This window comes from Portunus trituberculatus, chromosome 28 (assembly GCF_017591435.1).
Source record: "Portunus trituberculatus isolate SZX2019 chromosome 28, ASM1759143v1, whole genome shotgun sequence".
Classification (NCBI taxonomy): Eukaryota; Metazoa; Arthropoda; class Malacostraca; order Decapoda; family Portunidae; genus Portunus; species Portunus trituberculatus.
Window position 1 is genome coordinate 442336 of NC_059282.1, and position 27915 is coordinate 470250.

The 27915-nt window shown below is 39.0% G+C and overlaps 1 protein-coding gene across 5 annotated transcripts in view; it reads right to left on the reverse strand.

The window, feature by feature from the left end:
- Positions 1–27915, reverse strand: part of LOC123510116 (sentrin-specific protease 1-like) — a 181198-nt gene that overhangs the window by 144510 nt on the left and 8773 nt on the right. For all 5 annotated transcript variants that reach the window (XM_045264931.1, XM_045264930.1, XM_045264932.1 and 2 more), the window contains exon 3: positions 13750–13978. In XM_045264931.1, coding sequence (XP_045120866.1) covers positions 13750–13978 — 229 coding nt within the window. The remainder of the gene's footprint in view (positions 1–13749; positions 13979–27915) is intronic.

Consider the following 27915-nt stretch of genomic DNA (forward strand, 5'->3'; position numbering starts at 1 on the left):
ACATACGGAAAAGAGCTATGCTCGTGTTGTCCCGTCTCCATATCTATTAATGTCCAGCTTTTTCTTAAAATCATGAATATTCCTTGCGTTGACCACTTCCACGTCTAAACTATTCCATGCTTCCACCCTTCTATGAGGGAAGCTATATTTTTCACATCTCTCCTATAAGTGGCCATTTTAGTTTTTCCCATGCCCTCTCGACATTCTTCCATTCCACATACACAGATCTTCCCTATCCATTTTTCCATGCCAATCATCACTCTGTATATTGCTATCAGGTCTCCCTTTCTCTTCTGTTTTCCAGGGTTGGAAGTTGCATTCTTTTCAGTCTGTCTTCATAAGTCAAATCTCTTAAGTCAGGCACCATTTTGTTGCAGCCCTCTGTACTTTCTCTAGTTTCCTTATGTGTTTCTTTAAGTTCGAGCCCACTGTATTGTTGCATATTCAAGCCTCGGTCTTATCATTGCAGTAATTATTTTCTTCATCATTTCTTCATCTAGATATACGAACGCCACTCTTATGTTCCTCAATAAGTTCAATACTTCTCCAATTATTTTGTTTATATGTCTCTCTGGCGATAGGTCATTGGTAATTGTCACCCCAAGGTCTTTTTCTTCATGACTGGTTTTATGTCTTCATTTCCTATCTTGTACATACTCCTGATTCTTCTTTCACTCTTGCCAAACTCTATTTTCTTGCATTTTGTCGTGTTGAACTCCATTTGCCATGTACAGCTCCATTTCCATATTCTGTCCAAGTCTTCCTGGAGTAGTTCGCAATCTTTGTCACATCTCACTTTTCGTAACAATTTTGCATCGTCTGCAAATAGGCTCACATAACTGGACACCCCATCCACCATGTCATTTATGTAGACTGCGAACATTACTGGTGCCAACACTGATCCCTGTGGAACTCCACTCTCCACCAATCCCCATTCTGATGGTCTGTCCTTAATTATTGTTCTCATTTCTCTTCCTACCAAAAGTCTTCCATCCATTTTAGTAAACTGCCATGCACTCCTCCTACCATTTCAAGTTTCCAGATCAGTCTCTGGTGTGGTACCTTATCAAAGGCCTTTTTAAATCCAGATATATTCCATCAGCCCAACCATCTCTTTCCTGTATTACATCTATCACCCTCGAATAGTAACATATCAGGTTTGTCGTGCATGAACGCCTTTCCTAAAACCAAATTGACACTCACAAAGTATGTCATTTTCTCCAAGAAGTCTGTCCATCTAGTCTTCACCACCCTCTCACACATCTTAGCTACCACACTTGTAAGTGACACTGGTCTATAGTTCAATGGGTCTCTCTTGTTACCTGATTTATAGATTGGGACAATGTTAGCTCTTTTCCAGTCTTGGGGCACTACACCTTCCCTTAATGAGGCATCAATTACTTCACAAACTTTTTCTGCCAATTGCTCCTGCATTCTCTTAAAATCCATCCTGATACCCCATCAGGTCCCACAGCTTTTCTCACTTCTAAACTCCCCATCATGTTCTTGATCTCCTCCACCGTTACTTGAAACTCCTTCATAATCCCTTTCTGTTCCATTACCAGTGGTTTGTCAAAAGCAGTCTCCTTTGTGAATACCTTCCGAAAGCATCCATTCATAGCCTCTGCCATTTCCTGGGATCTTCACTGTATACTCCATTTACTTCTAAACTTTCAATACTTTCTCTATTTTTGATGTTGTTGTTCACATGTCTGTAAAAAAGCCTTGGTTGGTCTTTACATTTATCAATTATATCCTTTTCTTGTTTCTTTCTTTCTTCTCTTCTAATCAACACATATTCATTTCTTGCTCTTTTGTAACTTTCCCACTGCTTAATCCGTCTTTTCCTTCTCCACCTCTTCCATGCATCCTCTTTTCTTGTTCTAGCCTTTTCACATCTATCGTTAAACCAGTCCTGCTTTCCAACTTCTCTATGTTGTCTTATTGGTACAAATTTTTCTCACCTTCTTTGTATATTTTTATAAATTCCTTCCACTTTTCATTTGCTCCTTAGCACTCTTGAATTTCATCCAATTTGTCTCTTGAAAGAATTTCTTTAGGTTTCCAAAATCTGTCTTGGCATAATTCCATCTTCCCACTTTATATTCTTCATTTCTTCTAGATTTCTCTTCGTCTATCACCTTGAACTCCAAAACTGCATGATCACTCTTTGCTAAAGGGCACTCCACCCTCATCTCCTCAATGACCATTGGCTCTGTACTAAAGACCAAGTCCAGTCTTGACGATGCTCCTCTCCTCCAAACCTAGTATCTTCTTTGACCCACTGAGTTAACACATTTTCCATTGCCAGTGTCAATAGTGTATTTCCCATGTTGTCTCTGATCCTTCCATTGACCAGTCCTCCCAACACACCTCTTTACAATTAAAATCTCCCATCATTATAGTTCGTTCACAGCCACCCAACATTTCTTCCAGACATGTTCCTGTATCACTTATCATTTCTTCATATTCCTGTACTGACCATGCATTTGTCTTAGGTGGTACGTACACCACTATGTAGTGCCTCTTTTTCCTTCATTAGTTTCTGCTCTGATCTTTAGCACTTCTGCCTTTCCCATACCTTTTTCACTTGATCCACCTTTATATCTTTTTAACCAGCAACATCACTCCTCCTCCCATCTTACCTACTCTATTTCTTTTCCAAACGTTATATTTCCTTCTCCAACCTTCATCAGGTCTTCTCCTCTCTCAGTTTTGTTTCAGTAAGACCCACAATATCTGGGTTCTTGTCCCTCAAGTAATCGTTGAGTTCTAAAATCCCGATATCACTCCATTTATGTTGGAATACATTACATTTCGCTCATATGTAAGTTTCTTTAGTCCTTTCTTGCTGTACTTTTCTGGGTTATGAACCACTTCCTCAGTCTCATATCCAAGATTCTCCAGAAAAACTCTTTCTTCTCTTCTTCTGTCCTCTCTTCATTTTTTTCAAAGCCTCCTTTCTCAACTCATTTAACATTTCTCTTTCCTTTTCACCGAGATCTCTTCTCAACCAAATCTTCCTTGTTGTTTCCTGCTGGGCTAGCCTCCATGACTTCTCCACCAATTCATCTACATCCTTTTGTGACTTAAGTTTGATTCTTATTGGCCTCATACCTTCTCTTGTGAACTTTCCAATTCTATGGAAGTCCTCTATTTCTTGTACTAGGTCTTTTCCTCCTCTTGCACCACATTAATGATATTATTTATCACCTTTTTATGTTTTTCTCTCTCCATTTTACTCGGTGTCTTATCCTCCTCCACACCAAATATCACCACACATCTCTTTTTGTCTACAGTTTCCCTCACCAATGTCTCATTTGACTTAATAACCTTCACCACTTTCTCAGCTATCTTCTCTTCTATGATCTGTTGATCTATAATTTCAGCAAGGCCCAAAGTTTTCTCCCTGACTCTTTGATTTCCTTTTCCAGACTTGCAACTTTGTAATTTACCTCCTTTCTTTCCACTTCCTGACTTTTTTTCCATTCAGCCTGCTTCTCCATCACTTTTCCTAGAGATTCTCCACATTTTTCGCAATTCACTTTAATTAGCTTAACTTCCTCTTTCAGTGCTGCATTTTCCTTCTTCATATCGGCACAGTCTCTCTTTACATTGTCATAACTCGTTTCCAGGCCCTCATACTTTTCAAACAGTTTTTCAATTTTACCTTCTAACTCCAGAATTTTCTTCACATAAGTCGCTCTTCTCCATTATTCCTTGAAACCCTGTGAAGTCTGATTCCTCTTTCGAGTTCACGGCCGCCATGTTGCGCAGACGTAAACAAACCAGCTGATGGCTCAAACGCAGGCTACAGTTTATATTTACCTTCACTGGACATTATTATGCTAATCAACAGTTAACATGACTATATGGAGACGGGACAAACATTACCAGCTCCTTTCCCACCTTGGTTACTCTTAGGTAACTGTAGAATTATAGATGATTGCTCTGGAGCTCAGCGACCACGTGTGTGTGTGTGTGTGTGTGTGTGTGTGTGTGTGTGTGTGTGTGTGTGTGTGTGTGTGTGTGTGTGTGTATTTACCTAGTTGTATTTACCTAGTTGTAGTTTTACAGGGCCTGGGCTTTATGCTCGTGTGGTCCCGTCTCCATATCTACACTTATCCAATTTTTCTTTAAAACTATGTACACTCTTTGCTGATACCACTTCCTCACTCAAACTGTTCCAAGTCTCAACACATCTTTATGGAAACTAAATTTTTAACATCTCTCAGACATCGTCCCTTCCTTAGTTTCTTACTATGCGATCTTGTGCTTCTAAAGTCATATTCTTCTCTCAGGATCAGTTTCTCATTATCCACTTCATCCATTCCGTTAATCAATTTATAAACTTGTATCAGATCCCTCTCTCTTCTCTGCTCCAAGGTTGGTAGATCCATTGCCTTTAGTCTCTCCTCATATGCCATCCCTTTAAATTCTGGAACCATTCTTGTAGCCATTTTTGTAGTCTCTAATTTTCTTATGTGTTTCTTTTATGGGGAGTCCACACAACTCCTGCATATTCCAATCTAGGTCTTATTTTAGTACTTATCAATTTCTTCATCATTTCCTTGTCCATATAGTGAAATGCTACTCCAATATTCCTTAGCAAATTATACGTCTCTCTGAAAATTCTATCAATATGGCTAACCGGTTGATTATTTTCTTCCATTGTCACTCCCAAGTCCTTTTCCTTTTTACTTTTTCTAGTTCTACTCCATCTCCCATCTTATAGATTCCCACTGGTCGTCTTTCACTTTTTCCCATTTCCATGACATGGCTTTTGTCCACATTGAATTCCATCTCCCATTTTTGCTCCATTTCCAGATCTTGTTTAAGTCTTCCTGTAGTATTTCACAATCCTCTTTTGTTTAATGACTCTGCACAGTTTCGCATCGTCCGCAAACAGATTTATGTAGCTGTTCACTCCTCTGGCATGTCATTTATATATACGAGAAAAAGTATTGGTGCCAATACTGACCCCTGTGGCACTCCGCTGTCTACTGTTCTCCACTTGGACTTCATATCTTTAACTATCGTCCTTATTTCTCTCCCCTTAAGTAATTCTTCATCCATCTCAATGTGCTTCCTTTTAAGCCACCCTTCTCCTCTAACTTCCATAGTAATCTTTCATGTGGCACTTTATCAAAAGCCTTTTTTAGATCTAAATAAATACAGTCAACCCATCCCTCTCTCTTGTACTTTATCAACTATTCTAGAGTAGAAACTCAATAAATTTGTCACACATGACCGACCTTTTCTAAAACCAAATTGGCTATTTGATAATATTTTGTTGTCTTCAAGAAACTCGATCCATTGCTTCTTTATTACTTTTTCACACATCTTGCATATTACACTAGTTAGTGATACCGGCCTGTAATTTAAAGGTTCTTCCTTCCTTCCGCTCTTATATATGGGAACCACCTCAGCTCTTTTCCACTCCACTGGCACTGTTCCATTTTCTATTGAGCATTTTATGATGTTGTATATTGGACTTGCTAGTTCTTCCCTACATTCTTTCAGTATTCTGCCTGAGACTTCATCCGGTCCCATTGCCTTTTCCTCATCCAATTCCGTCATCAACTTTTTATTTCAAGCTTGGTTACTTTAATCTCTTTCATATAGACAGTCTCTCTATTACCCTGTGGTCTTTCAAATTTGGATTCCTTAGTAAAGACCTCATGAAATTTACTATTTAACAGTTCTGCCATACTTTTGGGTCTTCCACCATTCCGTTTTCTCCTTTTAACCTTTCTATTGTTTCTTTTTGTCTTATTTTTCCATTTATGAATCTGTAGAACAATTTTGGTTGTTCCTTACATTTTTCGACAATGTCCTTTTCATAGTTCTTTTCTTCTTCCTTTCTCACCTTAGCATATTCATTTCTTGCTGTTTTGAAGTTTTCCTTATTTTCTGGATTTCTGTTTCTTCTCCACCTTTTCCATGCTCCATCTCGTTTCTCCTTTGCCCTAGCACATCTTGCATTAAACCAATCTTTCTTTCCTTCTTCTTTAGGTCTATATTTCGGAACATATTCCTGACCCCAGTTTTGTATATTTCCAAAAATAAGTTATATTTCTCTTGAACCGTTAATGAGTTTTCCATCTCCTCCCAGTTTACGTTTTAAAATAGTTCTTGAGATTCTCAATATCAGCCTTTCTGTAATTTAATCGGTCTCCTTTGTATGATTCATCTCTATCTTCCTTTCCTTCTTCTATATCCATCTCTAATATTACATGGTCACTCTTTCCCAATGGGCACTTGTATCTTATATCATCGTTAATTGGTATATCCCTTGTAAAAACTAGGTCTAATCTTGCCGGCTCATCGTTTCCTCTGAATCTTGTGTTTTCCTTTACTCTTTGGACCATCAAATTATCTATCATTAGGTTCAGGAATCTATCTCCCAGGCATCTTCCCCATACCACTTTCATAATTTTCCCAGTCTACCTCCTTACAGTTGAAATCTCCTATCAATATCACTTTTCTCCTTTCCTTAATGATTCTTGTAAGACTCCTTATTGTGTCATCTATCATGTCTCTATATTCTTGGTTAGTCCATGAGTTTGTTTTGGTGGCACATATGTTCCAATGATTGTTAACTCCTTTTTGTTAATATGCATCTTAACATACAGTATTTCTGATTTTCCTTCCCAAACTCCACTTGATTTACCACTATCTCCTTCCTTAACATCATCATGACTCCTCCTCCTCCTTTACCCACTCTCTCTCTCCTCCATATATTATACCTTTTATCTATGTCTATTTTATTGCCTCATTTAACTTTGTTTCCACCAGGCATACAATATCTGGTTCTTCTTTCTTTATGTAATCTCTTAATTCTAATTTACTAGATAAAATCCCATCTATGTTTGTATACATCATTTTAATCTCTTGTTCTTATCATTTTAGTTAAACTTGCTCCATTCTTTTCTCTTCTTTCTCTTTTATATACCATTTCCTTATCCTGTCTCCTATAATTCTCCAAAAATGCCTTCTTCTCCTCCTCTGACCTTTCATTATTTTTTCTCTTGCTTCTGCCACCAGTTCATTGTGTCTCTTCCTTTCCTCCTCGTTTCTATTTTTCTTTATATATATATCTTTGCAACCTTCTGTTTCTCTGAGTTTCGTTTTTCTATATAGTACTTCTTCTGCTGCTGCTTGTGATTTTAGTAATATCTTAATTGGTCTCACTGTTCCTTCTTGATATGGTCCCATTCTATGGATTTCTTCTACTTCCTCTTCTAAGTTCTGTCTATCCTCGTCATTCAGATGTTTTAGTAGGTCTTTTACTGATTTCATTTCGTCTTTTTCCCTTCTTGGTCTATATTTAACATTTTTTCTTTCAGTCCAAAAATAATTACACTCTTCTTTTTTCTGCAATTTCTCTTACTAAATTTTCTTTTTCTTGAGGACTCCTATCATTTTGCTTGTCATATTTTCATCTCTTTCTTTTAACTGTTCTTGAAATACTTCTTGAAATGATTCCTTGTCTTTCTTATCTTGGATTCTCCATGCTTGTACTTCTTTTTAATCACGTCTTGTACTCTTTCTTCTTCTTTGTTAACTAGATCTTTTAGCTTTTCTTTTTCTTTCTCGGCTTTACCGAGTCCTTCTTCCATCAATTTCTTATAGTTCGCTATTTGGACTTTTAATTCTTCATTTTCGGTTCTTAGCCTAGTTTCGTTTTCTTCCACTCTTTTATCCTTTCTTTCAATTTCTGGAGCTCTTTATCCTGTTCTTCATTCTCTTTCATTCCCATACTCTCCTTTATCAATTTATCTAATTTACGTTCGATAGTTAAGACTCTATCAAATAGTGAAGTTTGCGCCGTATCAAAGCCTTCAAATTCTCCTCCTCCCTCACCAACATTGTCATCATCAGCTTTCATTCTTTCCCTTGTCACATACCTGCATTTAGATGGAATATCTTTCTCACTCATTATTATTTAACACTGTATTCATGAAAGGAAAAATGAGTCCACACTTATCGCCCAGGCCACTGTAAACCCAAACAAAGGTAGTGAAGATCAGCTGATTCTCATTGGGGAGCGACATGTAGCTTATCTTTAGTGATGGAGACAAGGATGGTGGGAGGAGCGTCCTTCCTCTGAACTGAAGAAATCTCGTACGTGTGTGTGTGTGTGTGTGTGTGTCAGAATTCATTAGTCAAGGTGACTACATGGCCTCCACTGATCTCTGCCATGCTTACTATTCGGTGAAAATTGCAGAACAACAACAAAAGCATTTATGCTTCAGATGGTCAGGTAAAATTTATCAATTCACTTACCTTGCTAATCGTGTCGCTGATGGGCCGCGCCTCTTCACTAAACTTATGAAACCCATTTATTCAAAGCTTAGAATAATGGGACACAATATCACTAGTTTTATTGATGATTCATTCCTGTGCAGTAATTCTGTGGCAGGGTGCTATGACTGCATACAGGACACCCTTCATTTGCTTCAGAAAGTGGGATTCTGCATTAATCAGGAAAAATCTGTTTTGGTTCCCACTACACGTATTGAGTACCTAGGCAATATTATTGACTCAGTGCACATGACAGTTACTCTACCAGAACATAGGAAGGAAAAAATTTCACAGAACTGCTTGCTTCTGATTCAGAAAAAGAGAGCAAAAATCAGAGAAGTAGTGAGGGTTACTGGACTGCTGGTTGCTGCCATCCCAGCAGTGGAATTTGGAAAGTTGCATTACAGGAAGATAGAAAAGGCTAAGATTAAGGCATTAGAACATGTGAATGGCAACTTTGATACCTGGATGGCTAATCTAGATGAGATTAGGATGGAGTTGCATTGGTGGATCAATGAACTTGACTCTCAGGACAGGAAAATTTTTAGACCAGCACCTGCAATTGTCCTCTTTACTGATGCATCGACCTTAGGTTGGAGAGGATGTGTCAATGAAGTTACTACCAACGGCAGGTGGTCGGATGAGGAGAGTACTCTGCACATTAATGCGCTGGAACTCAAGGCTATCTTGTTTGTGCTGTGATCCTTTACTTACCATCTTAGAGGGCAACATATTAAAGTTTTGTAAAATAACACTACTGCTATTAATTATGTTCATGAAATGGGAGGTATTAAGTCCCCTGTTTGTAATGACATTGCCTTGGACATTTGGGATTGGTGCATCAGGAACTCTGCGTGGATTATTGCAGCCCACATTCCTGGTCGGCTGAACACTCCAGCTGACACAGCGTCACGTACCTTTAATGACAGGCACGAATGGCTGCTTAACGTCGAAATTTTTCAGCAGTTGTGCCTCATCTTCGGTACACCTTGTATTGACTTATTTGCCTCTCACCTAAACAAACAGTTGAACTGTTTCTGCTCCTGGAGGCCGGACCCTGAGGCAGAGCATGTTGATGCTCTTAACCTGAATTAGGCACATTTTCAGCTGGTTTACCTTTTTTCTCCCTTCTCTCTGATCCCTAGATGCCTCCAGAAGCTGCGGGAGGAGGAAGCGATTGGATGGATGGTAGTGCCCCTTTGGGTATCACAACCTTGGTGGGACACCCTTCTTCGGTTGCTGGTCGACAATCCTCGTGTCATCAGATACCAGGAGAGGGTCCTTGTGCACTCTTCGTCAGCAGAGGTGCATCCAATCCTGAGGCACACAGAACTGATGGTTTGCCAGCTCTCCGGAGACAGCTGCAAGAACGAGGCATATCGGAAGAGGGTACATACATCATTTTGGCCTCCAGGAAACCAGGGACCGAGAAACAGTACCGTCCCCAGATCAACAGGTGGAGAAACTTTTGTTGTGGTAGGAACCTCAATCCCTTTAATCCCTCTGTAACAGACATAATCAACTTTCTGTCTGACACCTTTCACAGAGGGGTTGGCTACGAGTCCGTCAACACGACAAGGGGAGCACTCTCAGCCCTCGGCATTGTGGTGGACGGATGCAGAGTAGGCAACCATCCATTAGTTAGCAGATTTCTGTGAGGGGTCTTTAACTTGAGACCGCCCAAACCCAGGTATGCTGAAACCTGGGATGTATGGCTGACGTTACAAAAACTTAGGCACATGGACTTAACACTCAAGTTGATGGTGTTGATGGCGCTGACTCAAGCCGCCTGGGTGCAGACCTTGCATTTATTATTGAGGGATGCAATTGGTTTTGGTAAGGCCTCTGTTTCAGTCCATTTAGGTGGCAATATAAAAAATGGACGGTATGAACGGTCATCTCGCGTAATATAGTCTCGCGAATTTAGCATCTCACGCCTATTTCAAATTTCCTGCCTTCTGCCATCTAGCGGTGGTAAATGAACATCTCGCGCATGTGTATAGGCTGGAGCGCCAGTTTAATGGTTGGCTTGGGTCGGTCACATCAGGACAGAAGCTGGGTCAACAACAATTTTGCAATTTTGTTGTGTTGTGATGCATATTTACTTTTGTTGTTATAGTGAAAACGTTCTAGTGGAAGTACAATAACTTGAAATAACAAGTAACATGAATTCTGTGAGTGGTAGTGGCGGAAATCATGGTGGAAACTCTGGTGAAAACGTGGTGGACGTGAGAAGCGTGAATATCGAAAGGGAGTGAAGCTCAGAAAATATACACTCCAGGAAAAGGAAGATGAAGCTCAAGATGATCCTGAAGAGGATGGACAGCAGGAGCAAAATGTTCAGCCAGGCAAACCGACAACTCGGCAACTGACGGAGATTCTCACCACCTTCTCATGGCTGACTGAACAACTGAAGGAATATGACAGGCGCCTATATCCACACAGCATATTACAGCCATCTCTTGATCAAGTGATGAACATTTATACAGACTTCTACATGTCTCGTGTTAATGCTCGCCACCAGTCACTGATCACAGGATACTGCAGTCAATCACAGGCTGCCAATGCTATGGCTAACGTAACAGCAGAACCAGGTAAAGATGAAGAGGATGTCAACAACCTGCTGGGCTTTTAACAGGAAGATGACATCGCTCTGGATTTTGATGGCTTTGAAGCTGAGATTGCATTCAGTGCTGGGGGTGATGCACAAACAGTGGAGGAGGAAGCGAGTAGCCACCACTACTACGCCAGGCCACTCAAGCCAGTCACAGACTCTCGTAATGTAAGTAGAAAAATATTCTAATCTTTATTATTATGTTGAAAAGTGTTTAATATTGTTTATTAATATACAGATTATGCATAACCTTGTTTATGTGAACAATTTTCAGCAAAATATTTTGTGTTTTTGGAGGGTTATTTGGAGTTATAGGATGATCATGTATCATACCTAAGAACCAATTATGTTATTTACATGTATTTCAATATCGCTCATCTCGCGATTTTTCATCTTGCGGCCAATAGTCCAGTACCAATTTACCGCGAGATGACCAATCTTACTGTAGACCCAAATTCAACATTCAACTAGTTCGGTTTCATGCTTACTTACAGGATGTGAGATTGTGTGTGGTCATGACTCTGAAAAAGTATATTGAATACACTGACAAACTAAGGAAGGATTTTGGTAATGACCATGGCAAACTTCTCATAAGCTGCATCAGGCCTCATAAGTTTGTGTCAAAGGACACTGTGGCAAGGTGGCTAAAGGTTATGTTCGGCATTTGTGGGATTGACACCACAAAGTTCACAGCAGGCAGTGTGCGCCCAGCATCCACCTCCAAGGCCAAAGCCTTAGCAGTGCCCATTTCTACCTTCATGGCCAAGGCCAGCTGGACACAGGAGACCACTTTTGCACAGCACTACAACAAGCACATCATTCAGGAATCTGATGCTTTCCAACAGGCAGTTCTTGGTTCTGTGTAAGTTCAGTATGTATTTGTGACTTAAATACATGTTACACTAAGTTTTTGTTTCTTTAATGAAGGTGTAAGCTACTTGACATGCGACTTTTATTTTCATGCTTTCCAGCGATGGGAAAGTTTATTAGAAGGTTCAGTACAACACCCACATAGCTCTAAAATCTCATGTGTTGCGCCCCCTAGCAGACATTGTTGCTTGCCGAAGTAAAATTATGCAAGTGCATGAGACTTACCTTCAGTCAGTTGAAATGTGCTTCTGGTTTTATGAGGCAAGCCACGTCTGCTAGAGGGGTGCTTTTACATGCCCTCCTTGTCCCCCTTTCGTAAAGCAGCAGTATTTGCTATTTCATCTGGCTTCCTTTACGACAGGATTTCTTCTTACTATAACATACACATTCATGTAGGTGCTTGTCCGCTTCAAATTCTGACTGTGTGGAGCAATGCGGCATTATCTCAAGTGAAAGCACCCCTCTAGCAGACGTGACTTTCCTCGTAAAACCAGAAGCACATTTCAACTGACCGAAGGTAAGTCTCATGCACTTCCGTAATTATCCCCTCTTATAGAGAAAATGAGCTTTGATGGATGGTGGCTCTAGTGTGGGAGGCAATATGATTGCAGTGTGCTTGGTTTGTTTACAGTCTGGTGATCATTTGAAAAATTGGATAAATGAACCCACACAACAGAAAACAAAAGAGTGAACATAATCTATAACGATCGGAAAACAAAAGTATTGAAAAATGAGGCATCGAATAGCGAAAAAAACCTGTATAGAGAAGTTCTGGAAGACAACAACACCAAGAGGCCAGGCCATTGCCCTACACTGCACCCTGTTGAGTGTAACTCACATATTAGAGGTGCTAAAATCAAACACCAACCGGATTGATTTTTGCACAAAGGAGGTTGGTACAGATTTAATCAAGGCAGCTACTATTATTGTCAACTCGTTCACTGTGCTGGACATCTTCACACAAGTAGAAAGAAACTCTGTGGTAGCTCAGGAAGTTAGTCTCCTCAATATGGCTTTAACCTTGCTAGATGATGCCAATCATCATAACAACCTGGCAAGATGCTTTATCATCAAGTATGAAATCAATCATATGTATGCTCACTTATGCTCAGACAAGGTTCCAATGAGAAGGTTTTTGTTTGGAGATGATGTCTCGCAGTCCGCCAAAAAAACTGAGGAGACATAAAAGACTCTGTTAGGGAACAAACGTATCAGTAGGCTTTTTCTTTCTTTTTGTTGCAATTTCTTGTTGATCTTGGCCAATGTCACTCCTAAATAATAAAAAATAAAGAAAAAATTGATAAAATTTCTCCTTCTCTATTATAAACTCTGGAATTCTCTGTCTGCTTTTATACTTCCTCCTTCCGATGACTTGAAATCCCTCAAGGAGAATGTTTCAAGAAACTTATCATCTCATTTTTTTTTATGATCATTTCTGACTCTGGAGACCAGCACATCAGTAAATCTTTTCCTTTTTTTTTTTCTTTTTCCTTGCTGTCTTTGACCAGTGCTTCTTGAACACACAAGAAAAATGAAGCATAAAAATATCAACAACTTTGACATGTTTAGCCTGCCTACTCCTTTTCTACCTATTTTCAACAATTTCTTTAATAAATATTCACTCTCCATCCTTACCTCATTTATACTGTCCAATACTGCAAGTTCTGCTGTCTTTAATTTCATTAAATATTCAAAGTTAAATTTCCATGAACTCTTTACTTCTTTCTTGCTACTTTAAACGGCACCTTCTGTTTACTCTTGTACATCTCTCTCTCTCTCTCTCTCTCTCTCTCTCTCTCTCTCTCTCTCTCTCTCTCTCTCTCTCTCTCTCTCTCTCTCTCTCTCTCTCTCTCTTCCTTTTATAATAATAATGTGAGATTTCTTTTTCTCTCTTTTCTGTAATAAATATCTCATGATGACAAGTGAAAGTGAGGTTACAACAAGTAATCATACTGTACCTCCATCTCTGGAGTTAGAGGCACAAGTATATCTTCTTCTTCCTCATCTGGAAGCTGTACTTCAGTATACTTGGATGGATAGGTGAGATCAAGGAGTTTCAGTCCCTGTGTAACTTTCTCATGCAGAGAGACTTTTTTGCTCCTTCTTTGCTGCAATTCCTCAATAAGTTCTGATGCAGCGTCAGCATTCTTCTGAGCAGTATATGCCCTATCTTCATATTCTTTCTGCCTGGTGTAGTAAAGAAATATGAAGTTAGTAATTTACTCTGTATTAAAAATAAATAATCTCCAGCTTTGGATCTAAAGTCAACCAAACAATGGTCTTCAAGTAAAATGGAGATTAAATCATATATTGAGTATAAATGGAATGCAAAAATTGTCACTTAGGGAGAAGAAAGGAGGTGGATGAACATTCAGTAAAATTTTCCAATAGTCTGAGTTTTTTAAGGTGGGGTGCATAAAATAATTCATGGCCAATATTAGGTCTCTGCTCTAATTCAAACCAAGTACCAGAAGCATCCTAGTGGTTACTGATGACTCCTGCCTATAAGTCCATAACAATAGACAATGCAGTACAGTAATGAATTTTTATAAATAACTGTGTTACTTGAGAGAGAGAGAGAGAGAGAGAGAGAGAGAGAGAGAGAGAGAGAGAGAGAGAGAGAGAGAGAGAGAGAGAGAGAGAGAGAGAGAGAGAGAGAGAGAGAGAGAGAGAGAGAGAGAGAGAGAGAGAGAGAGAGAGAGAGAGAGAGAGAGAGAGAGAGAGAGAGAGAGAGAGAGAGAGAGAGAGAGAGAGAGAGAGAGAGTGTGTGTAGAGAAGAATGAGTGAGATCAGTGCAGTTAGGCTTGGAGAAGCAGCAGTGTTGATATTTGGGTTTCCTTTTTGCCGCTATTATAGTGGTTTAACCCACTATAATGGATGGTAACTGCATGAGCAGTAGTGGGCTAATCGAAGGCTCAGCATGGCTGTAAACAGGTGATGACACAACGCAATTACTTGCTAATGTTTCACATTTACTTACTTCAAATTAACACATTTTTTCACAACTGGGCACAAGTTCATGGTACCCACAAACTTTTATGCACTGTACATTACATGGGATGCATGTTTATGGTACTCAACACCGCCAACACATGCACACACCTAAATAAACATAACCAATCCTTCTTATATGGTGACACCCAATCCTGTGCAACTCAAAACCACTACAAGGGATTTACCTAATGTGGGTCAAATTTACCTCTGCAAAGAATAAATCCCCTATACTAACTCAATCTTACACCATAAGTATAGTTATGGTATAAGCCTCCCCATGCTTCTTCTCTACTATGTTACCCTATTTCAATCACCTCACTAGGGTTTTAGTAACATATTTTCACTATCTCTTCTTCAAAGTGCACAGACATTTCTAAAGTACAATACTTGGTGAGAGGGCAAAGTCCAGCAGGGATAGAACTGGTAAAAGTAAGTGGAACTGATGGTGTCTTTTCTGTAATAGCAGGTGGCATTATGTTCCATGCCTCCTCAACCTGCTACCTTGCAGAGATTCCCATAAGTTACAAACACATAGTTTGAATTATGAATCCAAAGAGGAGTTCAAAATGTTTCATGGAACAATACCTTGATGTTTCACAGTTGTTACATAGCAACCCTACCTGGGGAAAGCATTTCAACTTGTCTTCGATTGAAAAATTTTGCATTTACTCATTCTAACAATTCAATTACAACATGATGTTTTGAACTTCATACGAGAGTCATAGGTGACTTGGCTCTAGACAAGAATAACCCTAGCTCACAAATCTGTCACTGGTATTCTGACAGTGAACAACTAACTATGGTAAACATCACTCTCTCAAAGGGATTTCATTTACAGAGTACATCTGTGATATTTCATTCATATTTTACCAAAGGAAAAAAAAATACAGAACAACACACATCCAGCATTTAACCTCAGGTAGTACATCTGGTTAAGAGATTTCCACTTATGGTCCTAAAGTGACGCAGATTCTTGCTCAGTGAGATTAGTCATCCTTACAAGACACCCTATTCTTGGATCAATGTCAAAGTGCTTATGACACTAAGCACATACATTTCACATTATTCGTCCAACATAACACAAAACCAGAAGTAAAATATTCCAAAAAAGAACAACCAAAAAGAAAGTAACAAAAAAATACAGTAATACTCCGCTTAACGAGCATTTGTCTAACGAATTTCCGGTTTAACGTACTATATAAAGTTACAACAAAAAGTCTGCATAACGTACAACCACATCTGTTTTAGCGAATTTTCTGGATTTGAATTTGCCAGGTGAGGGACCAAATGCAGCAGCTTCGCTGTGATTGTCTGGCTCCCCGCCTGTCTCTAGCACTCCTGGAGCTGGATCCAAGATTCTTTAACAACCTCAGAGCAACCTCCTGCCGTGAAATGTCTTCTATGAACGCTTGGAGGGACGGTGACGAGGTTGCTCTGATATTGCTGGGAACACCACCTCTGGAGGTGGTGTTACTATCTTATATATGCATAGGGAGTGAAGTACAGAGGTCCACTTTAGTGCACACCTTGGTTAATGCATTTCCAGCTTTATGCACACCCTCATTTTGTTTCCATCACTTTTAAATGCGCAAAATTTCTGACTTTATGTGCACTTAACAAAAGAAACTTTCATTTGAGAACAAAATATATTTGCTGAAAATTATTTATTTCTGCAAAAAACAATAAAATAAATTAAAATAAATTAAGAAATGATATTTTAGCAACAAAAATAATAATTTGATGTCAAAATCTAAATTAAACACTACATAACGAAAAACCAACAAGACAGTTCGATGCCATGCTTATGTTTTGGTCCAGCCACACTGCTCCAGCTTGCATGTGTTGCAGTTTCATATTACAAGTTTAACATAATGATATTTTTACCTTTGTAGGTTGGTGATATGTGACATTTGTGATTTTTAGTATTTTCTGCATCTTTGATCATTGGATGATTCACCAAATCTTTGTCGGTGAACTGGTGCATAGTCAAACCATTTTTTATGTTAGTATACTCACTGTACTTCACATCTATGTATTTTTTTCTTTTTTTCTTTACGCTCAGCATTACTGTTAAGTTAGTTTTAGGGTTAGGTTAGTTAAGATTACGTTTGTTTTGGTTTAATTGGTCGAAGAAACCATAATAGACTAAATTTCACATTTCCTTAAAATGTCTAAGGAGACAAATGTCCATATTTGATAAACAAGGGACCCATTAATTTTAACTGTACTATTTCAATATCCATACTAGTGCTTGCACCATTTAGTCCAGAAAAATGATGGTCAAGTCCATATACAGAAATACCTTGAGATACCAGTTTTTTGAGATACGAGCCACAATTTGGTCCTTTTTTTTTTTTTTTTTTTTTTTGAGATATGAGTCGTGCTAGGGGACGCTGCCACTAGTCGGCGCATTACCCCAGCATCAGCTGAGCCAGTATCTACCTGTTTCGCGCTGAGCTCATGCATTGTGATTGTTCTTTCATTATTTTCACACTATTTACTTACTTTGTTTTAATAAATTGCAGTTTTAGTTTACGTTTGATGTTTACATGTGAATAATTCCTCCATCCCTTCCTCCCTCCCTCCTCCTCTGCCATTTACCACTATTAGCTGAAAACATGTCTCCAAAGTAACAACACTAAATTAAACTTTTGCTTTTATTTTACATATTCTTTATGAATTGTTTTTTTTGTTTTTTTTCAAGCAGGAAAGATGACAGCCAAGGCCAACATAACATAAAAAAAATAACAAACCAATTAAGTGCTGGTTCCCTAAAAGAAAATAAAAAGTTAGCCAAAATTAAGGATTAATGTTATAACACCTCCCTCTTATAAGAAGTAAAGTCGTAAGAAGACATAATAAATTACAAAAGCAGGTATGGAGTTCCAGAGTTTACCAGAGAAAAGTATAAATGATTGAGAGTACTGGTCAACTCTTGCATTAGGGAGTTGGACAGAATAGGGATGACAGGAAGAAGAAAACCTTGGGTAGCATGGCCTCAGGAGGAAGGGAGGCATACAGTTAGCATGAAAATAGCAATAAAAGATAGAAAGAGATGCAACATTTCAGTGGTGAGAAAGAGGTTGAAGACAATCAGTCAGAGGAGGGGAGTTGATGAGATGAAAAACTTTTGATTCCACACTATCTAATAAAACTGTGAGTGGAATCCCCTCCAAACATGTGAAGAGTACTCCATGCAGGAGAGGAAAAGGCCATTCTACAGAATTCGCAGTTTTAGGGATGAGAAAAACTGGCAGAGACACCTAAGAACACCTAACTTCAAAGAAGCTGTTTTAGTAAGAATTGAAATGTGAGGTTTTCAGTTAAAATTAGGAGTAAAGGTAAGACCCACAATATGTAGTGCGGAAGAGGGAGACAGTTCAGTGTCATTGAAGAAGAGGGGATAGTTGTCTGGAAGGTTGTGTCAAGCTGATAGATTAAGGAATTGAGTTTTTGAAGCATTGAAAACTACTAAATTTTCTCTGCCCCAATCAAAAATCTTAGAAAGATCAGAAGTCAGGCGTTCTGGCTTCGTTGTGTGACCTGTTGATTTCCTGTAGGGTTGGTCATCTCTGAAAGGATGTGGAAAGATGTAGGGTGGTATCATCAGTATAAGAGTGGATAGAGCAAGAAGTTTGGTTAAGATCATTAATGAATAATAGAAAGAGAGTGGGTGACAGGACCGAACACTGAGGAACACCACTATTAATAGATTTAGGAGAAGAACCGTCGGAAAGGAAACTTGAGATAAAGGAGAGAATCCGTAAAAGGGCAGTTTGGAAATCAAAGCTTTGTGCCAGACTTTATCAAAAGCTTTTGATATGTCTAATGCGACAGCAAAAGTTTCACCGAAATCTCTAAAAGAAGATGACCAAGACTCAGTAAGGAAAGCCAGAAGATCACCAGTAGAGTGACCTTGATAGAAGCCATACTGGCAAACAGATAGAAGATTGTGAAGTGACAGATGCTTAAGAATCTTTCTATTCAGGATAGATTAAAAAACTTTAGACAAGCAAGAGATTAAAGCTGTAGGACAGTAGTTTGAGGGATTAGAACAGTCATTCTTTTAGGAACAGGTTGAATGTAGGCAAACTTCCAGCAAGAAGGAAAGGTAAAAGTTGATAGACAAAGTTGAAAGAGTTTGGCCAAGCATGGTGCAAGCATGGAAGCACAGTTTTTGAGAACAATAGGAAGGACCCCATCAGGTCCATAAGCCTTCTGAGGGTTAAGGCCAGCAAGGGCATGAAAAACATCATTATGAAGAATTTTGATTGAAGACATGAAATAGTCAGAGGGAGGAAGAGAGGGAGGGATAAGCCCAGAATCATCCAAGGTGTTGTTAGAAAAGATTTGAGAGAAGAGTTGAGCTTTAGAGATAGAAGAGATGGCAGTGGTGCCATAAGGATGAAACAAAGGAGGGAAAGATGAAGAAGTGAAGTTATTGGAGATGTTTTTGGCTAGATGCCAGAAGTCTTGAGGGGAGATTGAGTTTAAAAGATTTTGACATTTTTTATTTATGATGGAGTGTTTGGGAATTTCTAGGAACTGACTTGACATGATTCTGGACAGAAACATAAAATAAAGTGCATAAGATTCAAGAGATGAAAGGCTCAAGTACCTTTTGTAGGCAACCTCTCTATCATGCACAGCACAAGAACAACCTGTGTCAAAACAAGGTTTACAAGGCTTAGGTTGAAAGAAAGAATGAGGAATGTACGCCTCCATGCCAGATATTATCACTTCTGTTATGCATTTAGCACAAAGAGAAGGGTCTCTGATATGGAAACAGCAATCATTCTAGGGAAAATTAGCATAATACCTCCTCAGGTTCCCCCATACTGGCAGAGGCAAAAGTTTGGATGCCACTGCCTTTCCAAGAAAACAACAAGGTAAAATGATGCAACAAAATTTATTACTGAACATTTACTCCTTTTTTAGTACTAGGTGACATTTCCCTTCTGTTTAGTGATTTCCTTCAGTCTGCTTGGGGCACTATCTGTGAGATTGTGAAGTTTTTCTACTGAGAACTCTGCCCATATTACGCGCAGTGCTGCTTCCAACTTTGGGAGTGATGAGGTGTCATACTTCTCCAGACCTTTTTCATCAAACTCCAAAGGTTCTTAACCCCTTCAATACGGTGACGCCTATGTAGGCGTCATGAAGCCCCAGTAGCAAATACGGTGACGCCTACGTAGGCGTCATATTTCTTTTCTGAGCTTTCTTCAGTTCAGTTGTCCCGTATAGTGTGTTGGATACCAACTACACACGCCGTATGCTGTCTTTGAAATCCTAGTGCTCCTCCCACCATCCTTGTCTCCACCAATCACTAAAGATAAGCTACATGCATCCCATCTTGTGTCTAAAATTATCCAATGGCATAGACTGTTCCCATCTCTCTCTCTCTCTCTCTCTCTCTCTCTCTCTCTCTCTCTCTCTCTCTCTCTCTCTCTCTCTCTCCCTCTATCCCCCTCTCCCTCTCGAAAGATAAGTTACATGCGTCCCGCCTTGTAACATTCGTGAAAACACACACACACACACACACACACACACACACACACACACACACACACACACACACACACACACACACCCGAAGCACAAGATCGCATAGTAAGAAGCTAAGAAAGGGAAGATGTCTGAGAGATATAAAAAAACATAGTTTCCCGCAGAGATGTATTGAGACGTGGAACAGTTTAGATGAAGAAGTAGTGTCTGCAACGAGTGTGCACACTTTTAAAGTAAGATTGGATAAGTGTAGATATGGAGACGGGGCCACACGAGCATAAAGCCCAGGCCCTGTAAAACTACAACTAGGTAAAACTAGGTAAATACACTCACACACACACACACACACACACACACACACACACACACACACACACACACACACAAATACAAAACAACAAGTTTTCTAATCTCTCTCTCTCTCTCTCTCTCTCTCTCTCTCTCTCTCTCTCTCTCTCTCTCTCTCTCTCTCTCTTTCCTCTCCTTCCCTCCCTCCCCCTCTTCCTCTCGAAAGATAAGCTACATGCGTCCCGCTTGTGTCTAAAATATTAGCAAATGTCACTCTCTCTCTCTCTCTCTCTCTCTCTCTCTCTCTCTCTCTCTCTCTCTCTCTCTCTCTCTCTCTCTCTCCGAAGAGAGAAGCGTCCACTTTCCTCTTCGAAGGCGATATAGTGACTAAAAAATAGCAGCATAATACACAAAGACGACAAGTATGACAAGCTTGCACGAGTTTCCCGCGCTCGGGTGTGCGGCACTACACTATCATACAGGCGGGCTTTTTTAACATCCGGCGCGAAGGGGTTAATAGGCTTGAGGTCTGGAGAGTTGCCAGACCAGTCTTCAAAGTACTTTACTTCACAATTTTCCAATCATTTTGTTACACTTTTAGCAGTGTGGCAGGAGGCACTGTCCTGCATAAAAAAAAATCAGCCTCGCACCTATCGAACGAGTCAGGAAGGTAATCACAAAACAACTTTAGGTAATTGTTCTGATTCATTTTCTCATTTTTAGGTAGCACTACAAGATGCTCCACACCACAGTATGTAAAACACCTGCATATCATTAGCGAATCAGGGTGCTTCACAATAGAGGTGATGTACTGTGCCTGAAGAGGACCTCTGCCAGGCTGGCGGTACATGCAACCAGGTCAATTGCTGGTTACAGTGAAGGTACTTTCATCACTCCAAAGTACCTTCCTCCGCTGTTCAATGCTCCATTCTCCATACCTCTTTGTGAAATTCATTTGCTTAAGTTTCTGTACTTCAATAAGGAGGGGCTTCCTTCTCCCCTTAAAATGCTGGACACCGATGTCTTCATGCAAGCAGCGTTGCACTGTTTAAAGAGACACACTGCCTAATAACCAAGGGTTTTCCTGCTGAATTTGCTTAGCAAATTTATGAGGAGACTTGCCTATGTGATGCCTAATAACATTCAAAGTGTGTGGTGTAAGTTTTCTGGGTCTGCCACAGTGCTAAAATGGGGTAGGTAGTGATGCCCTGCCACCATCCCTGAAACGTTTCAACCAATGCTGTACTAATTGCACTGTAACTCCAGTATTTTCAGAGATTCTCTTCACAGAATGCCCTTCCTTAACTCTTAAAGTATGGGGGATCAATTTACTTTCCGTCTGTTACAATGGGAAAAAATCACCTGTCAAAAATGCAAAGATATTTTTTCCTTATAAAAACATATTTCTCTGTGTTATTCTGAGTACAACTATGTAGTTTTTAACATGTTATGACCTCTGTGAGTAAAGTTATTGCATATAAAAAAATTCATGGCAGAACCCGCCGCTAAGAAATACCCCCCAAGCTTCGAGAACACCGCGTGCATGCGTTCTCTCTCTCTCCTTTTGGGCATTTGAATTTGATGTAAAAGTAGGAACTTTTGCACTTTCATGTGAAGAAAATGCAAACTCAGATATATGAAATGATGTGTAAAACAAGAAAAGAAAAGAAACCACATATTACAAGTAATTGGAATCTGGCAGCTCTTATTAGCAATGGGATTCACATGACTTGGACAACAAGCACAGTCCTGTAGAGGCAACCATGGGTGACACACACCAGCGCATTGCTCGATGGGAATAGGCTAGGTTTATGAACGTTGCTATAAGGGTTGGTCTCTGTCTCCCAGATCACTATCAGAATCTATATATATATATATATATATATATATATATATATATATATATATATATATATATATACTCTGCTTAACGAACAGGATAAGGGTGTCAAAGCTGTTCGTAGAGCGAAAATTCGTTAAGCGGACATAATTTTCTCATAGGAAATAATGGAAATAGAGAGGATGCATTCTGGGCTGGTCCCCAACATACCACATGGGTTGGAAAAAAAAATATATATATATATATATATATATATATATATATATATATATATATATATATATATATAAACATTTTTTTTTATTTATTTTTTTTTTCAACCCATGTGGTATATATATATATATATATATATATATATATATATATATATATATATATATATATATATATATATACAGGCAACCCCCGTTTAACGAAGGGGTTACGTTCCCGAAAAACACTTTGTTAAGCGAAACTTCGTTAAGCGAACCGATTATGACAAGTTTAACCCCTGATTTGAACTTCCATTGAGAGTAAGCAAAGCGAGAGTGCATCATAGTACAGTAAAAGGTTTAATGAAAGTAAAAATTATGAAGTTAAACATTTAGGTAGTTTAATTTAAGTCATTATAATGTACACTAATGTATGTATGTATGTAACTTTATAATGTTGATGATCTTAACTTTACGAAGGGAGGAAGAGTGAAACGGGAAAGACACTAACTGGTAACCTGTGGAATGTAAACAAAGTGCGCATCATTGTACTGCATACAAAACTTATGTACCACATTTCCACAAGGCTTTCCATTTTATCCATTGTAGAGTCATGAGTTCAGGTGGTTCTTTTAGCTTGCAAGAAGGATACGGTCTCACCAGCCTTCTTAATAGAGTCTGCTGACTTGAAAATAGAGACAGTATAATATGGAGTCAAGATAGTGGCCAGCACTGCTATAGTTTTCTGGCCTCTCTCGTGTCTGTGAATAATATCTAGCTTCACTTGGAGAGTAAGAAACTTCCTGGTCTTCTTACGAACACTAGGCCAATTGCAGGGCATTTTGGTGGTAAGTTGAGCTAGGGAAGACAAGCTGCTGCTGACACTATTATGTTTTGACTGGGGAGTGAGTGTTGCGCGTGTTGTCCACGAAAGGCTTGATCTTGATCTTTATTCTATAGGTGTCCCAGGTTTTTTCCTGAGGCAGGCCTTAGTACCAGCAGCTCCTGGTGTATTCAAAAGCCTGTCAGCTTGCGTGATATGGCGGGGCTTTCAAATTTGGAAAAAAATTACCTGGATAAAACTTTGTTAAAGCGAGTTTGGTGTTCGTTAAACGAGCAGATGGTAGTAAAATGAAACCTTCGTTGTAGCGAAATTTCGTTGTGTGAACCTTCGTTAAACGCGGGTTGCCTGTATATATATATATATATATATATATATATATATATATATATATATATATATATATATATATATATATATATATATATATACTGTATCTCCTGTCTCATAAGATGCACTTCTTTTTCCTGAAAAATGTCCCCAAAATCACCCTGGGTCTTTACACTGGAAGGTCAAGTTGATAAGGGTGTCTGACAAGCCTCCAACGCCCCAGGAATGACATAGAAACACTCACACTCAACAAACATACAATGTAATCCTACAATTATCATTTACTTTGATACTACACTTTGTTTAATGAAGGTACAGTATACGAAGACATCTATTTTAATACTGCAATTTTTATGATAAAGGTAACAAGATATTTACTATACTGATTGTTATGAAGTGAACTGGTTGTTTTGATGACTCACCAACGCCATCTACACACAAATATGCCAACTAACGGTATCCTAGCAGACGTCGCAACTCCCCTTGCCTTCCCTGTTATTCAGCAGACAATACTCCTCCAAGAATGGCATCAAAGCAGAGAAGGAAGGCCTATACTGTCGGTTACAAGCTATTTTAGCAGTATTTATTTTGTAAGATTTTGTTGATATTTTGTAATAAAGCAATATCTTGATGCTGTTATTGGTGCTGTAGGGTCGCCGACTTGGAAATGATGCTCAGGTAAGTTGTAAAACCCTAAAAACTTTCTTTTCCAAAAATTGCTTAGCTAATTATAAGGTGCGTTTTACCACTTGTAGCGTCCTATGAAACGGGAAATACGGTATATATATATATATATATATATATATATATATATATATATATATATATATATATATATATATATATATATATATATATACACGTTTGGCTGCATATTGGGCCACCGGTGTACCACTACTTTTATGATGTCATATGAGTCATTGGAAGTTAGAGGAGCTACGTACAAATTCTCTCACATTCTTGCATTTATGTTCACAAAACAACACTTCTATTAGCTTTTTACAAACCTGGCCCCAAGAAAGGATTGTTTTGTAATGCATAAAGTGAAATCTTACATGGAATACCAAAAAATAAAGCAGAGATAAGATGAGCCACAGATGAAGCGGGAGACTCATGGTGACCCAGCCGCTTCTTCTTCTTGTTGTGACCCTTTTAGCCTGCGTGTTGTCTTTCTCCATGATATTTGTTTCCACTCCTCTATTGCCTGCTATAATGGATATCATATCTTAGTATTCATATACGCTCATGCCATTAGAATAACATCGACTCCGTGGCACTGAGTGATAGTGAATTATTAATGAAATACCGCGGTATTTCATTAGTAATTCACTATCACTCAGTGCCACAGAGTCACGGTTATCCTCATGGCATGAGTGTATATGAATACTAAGATATGATATCCATTATAGCAGGTAATCGAGGATTGAAAACATAAACATCACGATGAAAGTAACACGCAAACAAAAGGCTCACAAGAAGAAGAAGCGGCCGAGTGGCCGCGAATCTCCCGGTTTGTCTGTGGCTCATCTCATCTCTGCTTTATTTTTTGGTATTCCATGTAAGATTTCACTTTATGTATTACAAAACAATCCTTTCTTTGGGGCAAGATTTGTAAAAAGCTAATAGAAATGTTGTTTTGTGAACATAAATGCATATACGAGTATAAGACAGTAACACCACCTCCAGATGTGGTGTTCCCAGCAACCTCCGAGCAACCTGATAGCAACCTTGTCACCATCCCTCCAAGCTTTCATAGATGCCATTTCGCTGCAAGTTTTTTTTTTTTTTTTTTTATGCAGGGAAGAGGGCCAGCCAAGGGCAAAAAAAGAAAGTTAAAAAAAGGCCCACTTGAGCGCTGGCTCACCAAAGAGTTAAAAAAAAAGCCAAAACTGCCAGCCAAAATTAGGAGAGCAAATGCCTCGATACCTCCCTCTTAAAAGAAGACAAGTTGTAGGAATTCGGAAATACAGATGCAGGGAGGGAGTTCCAGAGTTTACCAGTGAAAGGGATGAATGATTGAGAGTACTGGTTAACTCTTGCATTAGAGAGTTGGACAGAATAGGGATGAGAGGAAGAAGAAAGCCTTGTGTAGTGTGGCCGCAGGAGGAGGGGAGGCATGCAGTTAGCAAGATCAGTAGAACAGTTACCATGAAAATAGCAATAGAATATAGAAAGGGATGCCACATTTCGGCGGTGAGAAAGAGACTGAAGACAGTTAGTCAAAGAAGGGGAGCTGATAAGACAAAGAGCTTTCGATTCCACCCTATCAAGCAAAGCTGTGTGACTGGAACCCCCCCAAACATGCGAAGAGTACTCCATACAGGGACGGATAAGGCCCTTTTACAGAGTAAGCAGTTGGAAGGGCGAGAAAAACTGTCGGAGACGCCTCAGAACACCTAATTTCATAGAAGCTGTTTTAGCAAGAGATGAGATGTGAAGTTTCCAGTAAAGATTATGAGCAAAGGACAGACCAAGGATATTCATTGTGCAAGAGGGTGACAATTGAGTGTCATTGAAGAAGAGGGGATAGTTGTCTGGAAGGTTGTGTCGAGTTGATAGATGGAGGAATTGAGTTTTTGAGGCATTGAAAACTACTAGATTTTCTCTGCCCCAATCGGAAATCTTAAAAAGATCGGAAGTCAGGCGTTCCATGGCGTCCCCGCGTGATCTGTTAACTTCCTGAAGGGTTGGACGTCTCTGAAAGAATGTGGAAAGATGTAGGGTGGTATCATCAGCATAAGAGTGGATAGGGCAAGAAGTTTGGTTAAGATGGTCATTAATGAATAATAGAAAGAGAGTGGGTGACAGGACAGAACCCTGAGGAACACCACTATTAATAGGTTTAGGAGAAGAACAGTAGCCGTCTACCACAGCAGCAATAGAACGGTCGGAAAGAAAACTTGAGATAAAGTTGCAGAGAGAAGGATAGAAGCCGCAGGAGAGCAGTTTTGAAATCAAAGCTTTATGCCAGACTCTATCAAAAGCTTTTGATATGTCTAACGCAACAGCAAAAGTTTCACCAAAATCTCTAAAAGAGGATGACCAAGACTCAGTAAGGAAAGCCAGAAGATCACCTGTTGAGCGACCTTGACGGAAGCCATACTGGCGATCAGACAGAAGATTGTGAAGTGACAGATGTTTGAGAATCTTCCTATTCAGGATAGATTAAAAAACTTTAGACAAGCAAGAGATTAACCCTTACACCCCGCCATAAAATGAGTGGGCAATTCAAAAATACATAGATAAAAATGGGTTGCAAATTGCAAAAAGATTTTCCTTGATTCCTTTAGTGTTCAGTCTGATTATTTTAACAAACACTGCCACAATTATATATCATTAGAAAGCTTCGAAGTTGCTCTTTCTTGTGGTACAAAAAAATTAGTGACCAAATTTAACTTATACATGTATGAAAAAATCAAACAAAAGTGAAAAAAATTGAGGGCAAGATAAAATTATAAAGGTATTCTTTTATTTCCTTCAGCAAAGCTCATGATTTCTGTATCATTTTGAAAAATAATGAGTTTCCTTTCATATAATGTATTCATTATGAAAAATAAAGCAAGCAGATATGCATAATGTAGTATAATAAAAATGAAGACTTGGAGGAGAGAATGAACAAAGAATGCTAAGAGGTTTCTCTCTCTTACCAATTGGATTCACTAATTTTTCAAAAATTTAGAAGGTATAAAATGCTTTGTGACATGACTTATTCAAAATACAGAAAATAAAGAACAGGAACTATCCAAAAAATTAGCATTTGAGAATGGTAAACCAATTGGAAAAAAAATGTTTTCAAAACTTCCCAACAAAAATAATAATACTAACATTTCAAGCTAATCATGAATGGTGCAAGAATGTGGAAAAAAAGGTCAAGTGAAGTGTGCAGCCTACCTATTCCTGTAGCTTCTTATGGTAGGATGGGAAGCATTCTGGGCAAAATTCCTTGTTACACTTGGGGCACATGTAACAAGTTCTGACACGTTTTGCATGAGGAGCAGCACAGTCTCTCTTCTTGCCTACAGGTAACCTTTTCATATCATGATCAATATCTAGTGGTGATATTGCATGACTAGGACCTGCTGCTGGCTGGGGTGAGAGTCTGCTGGCTTGGATTTGCACCTGAGTGTGGCGAACC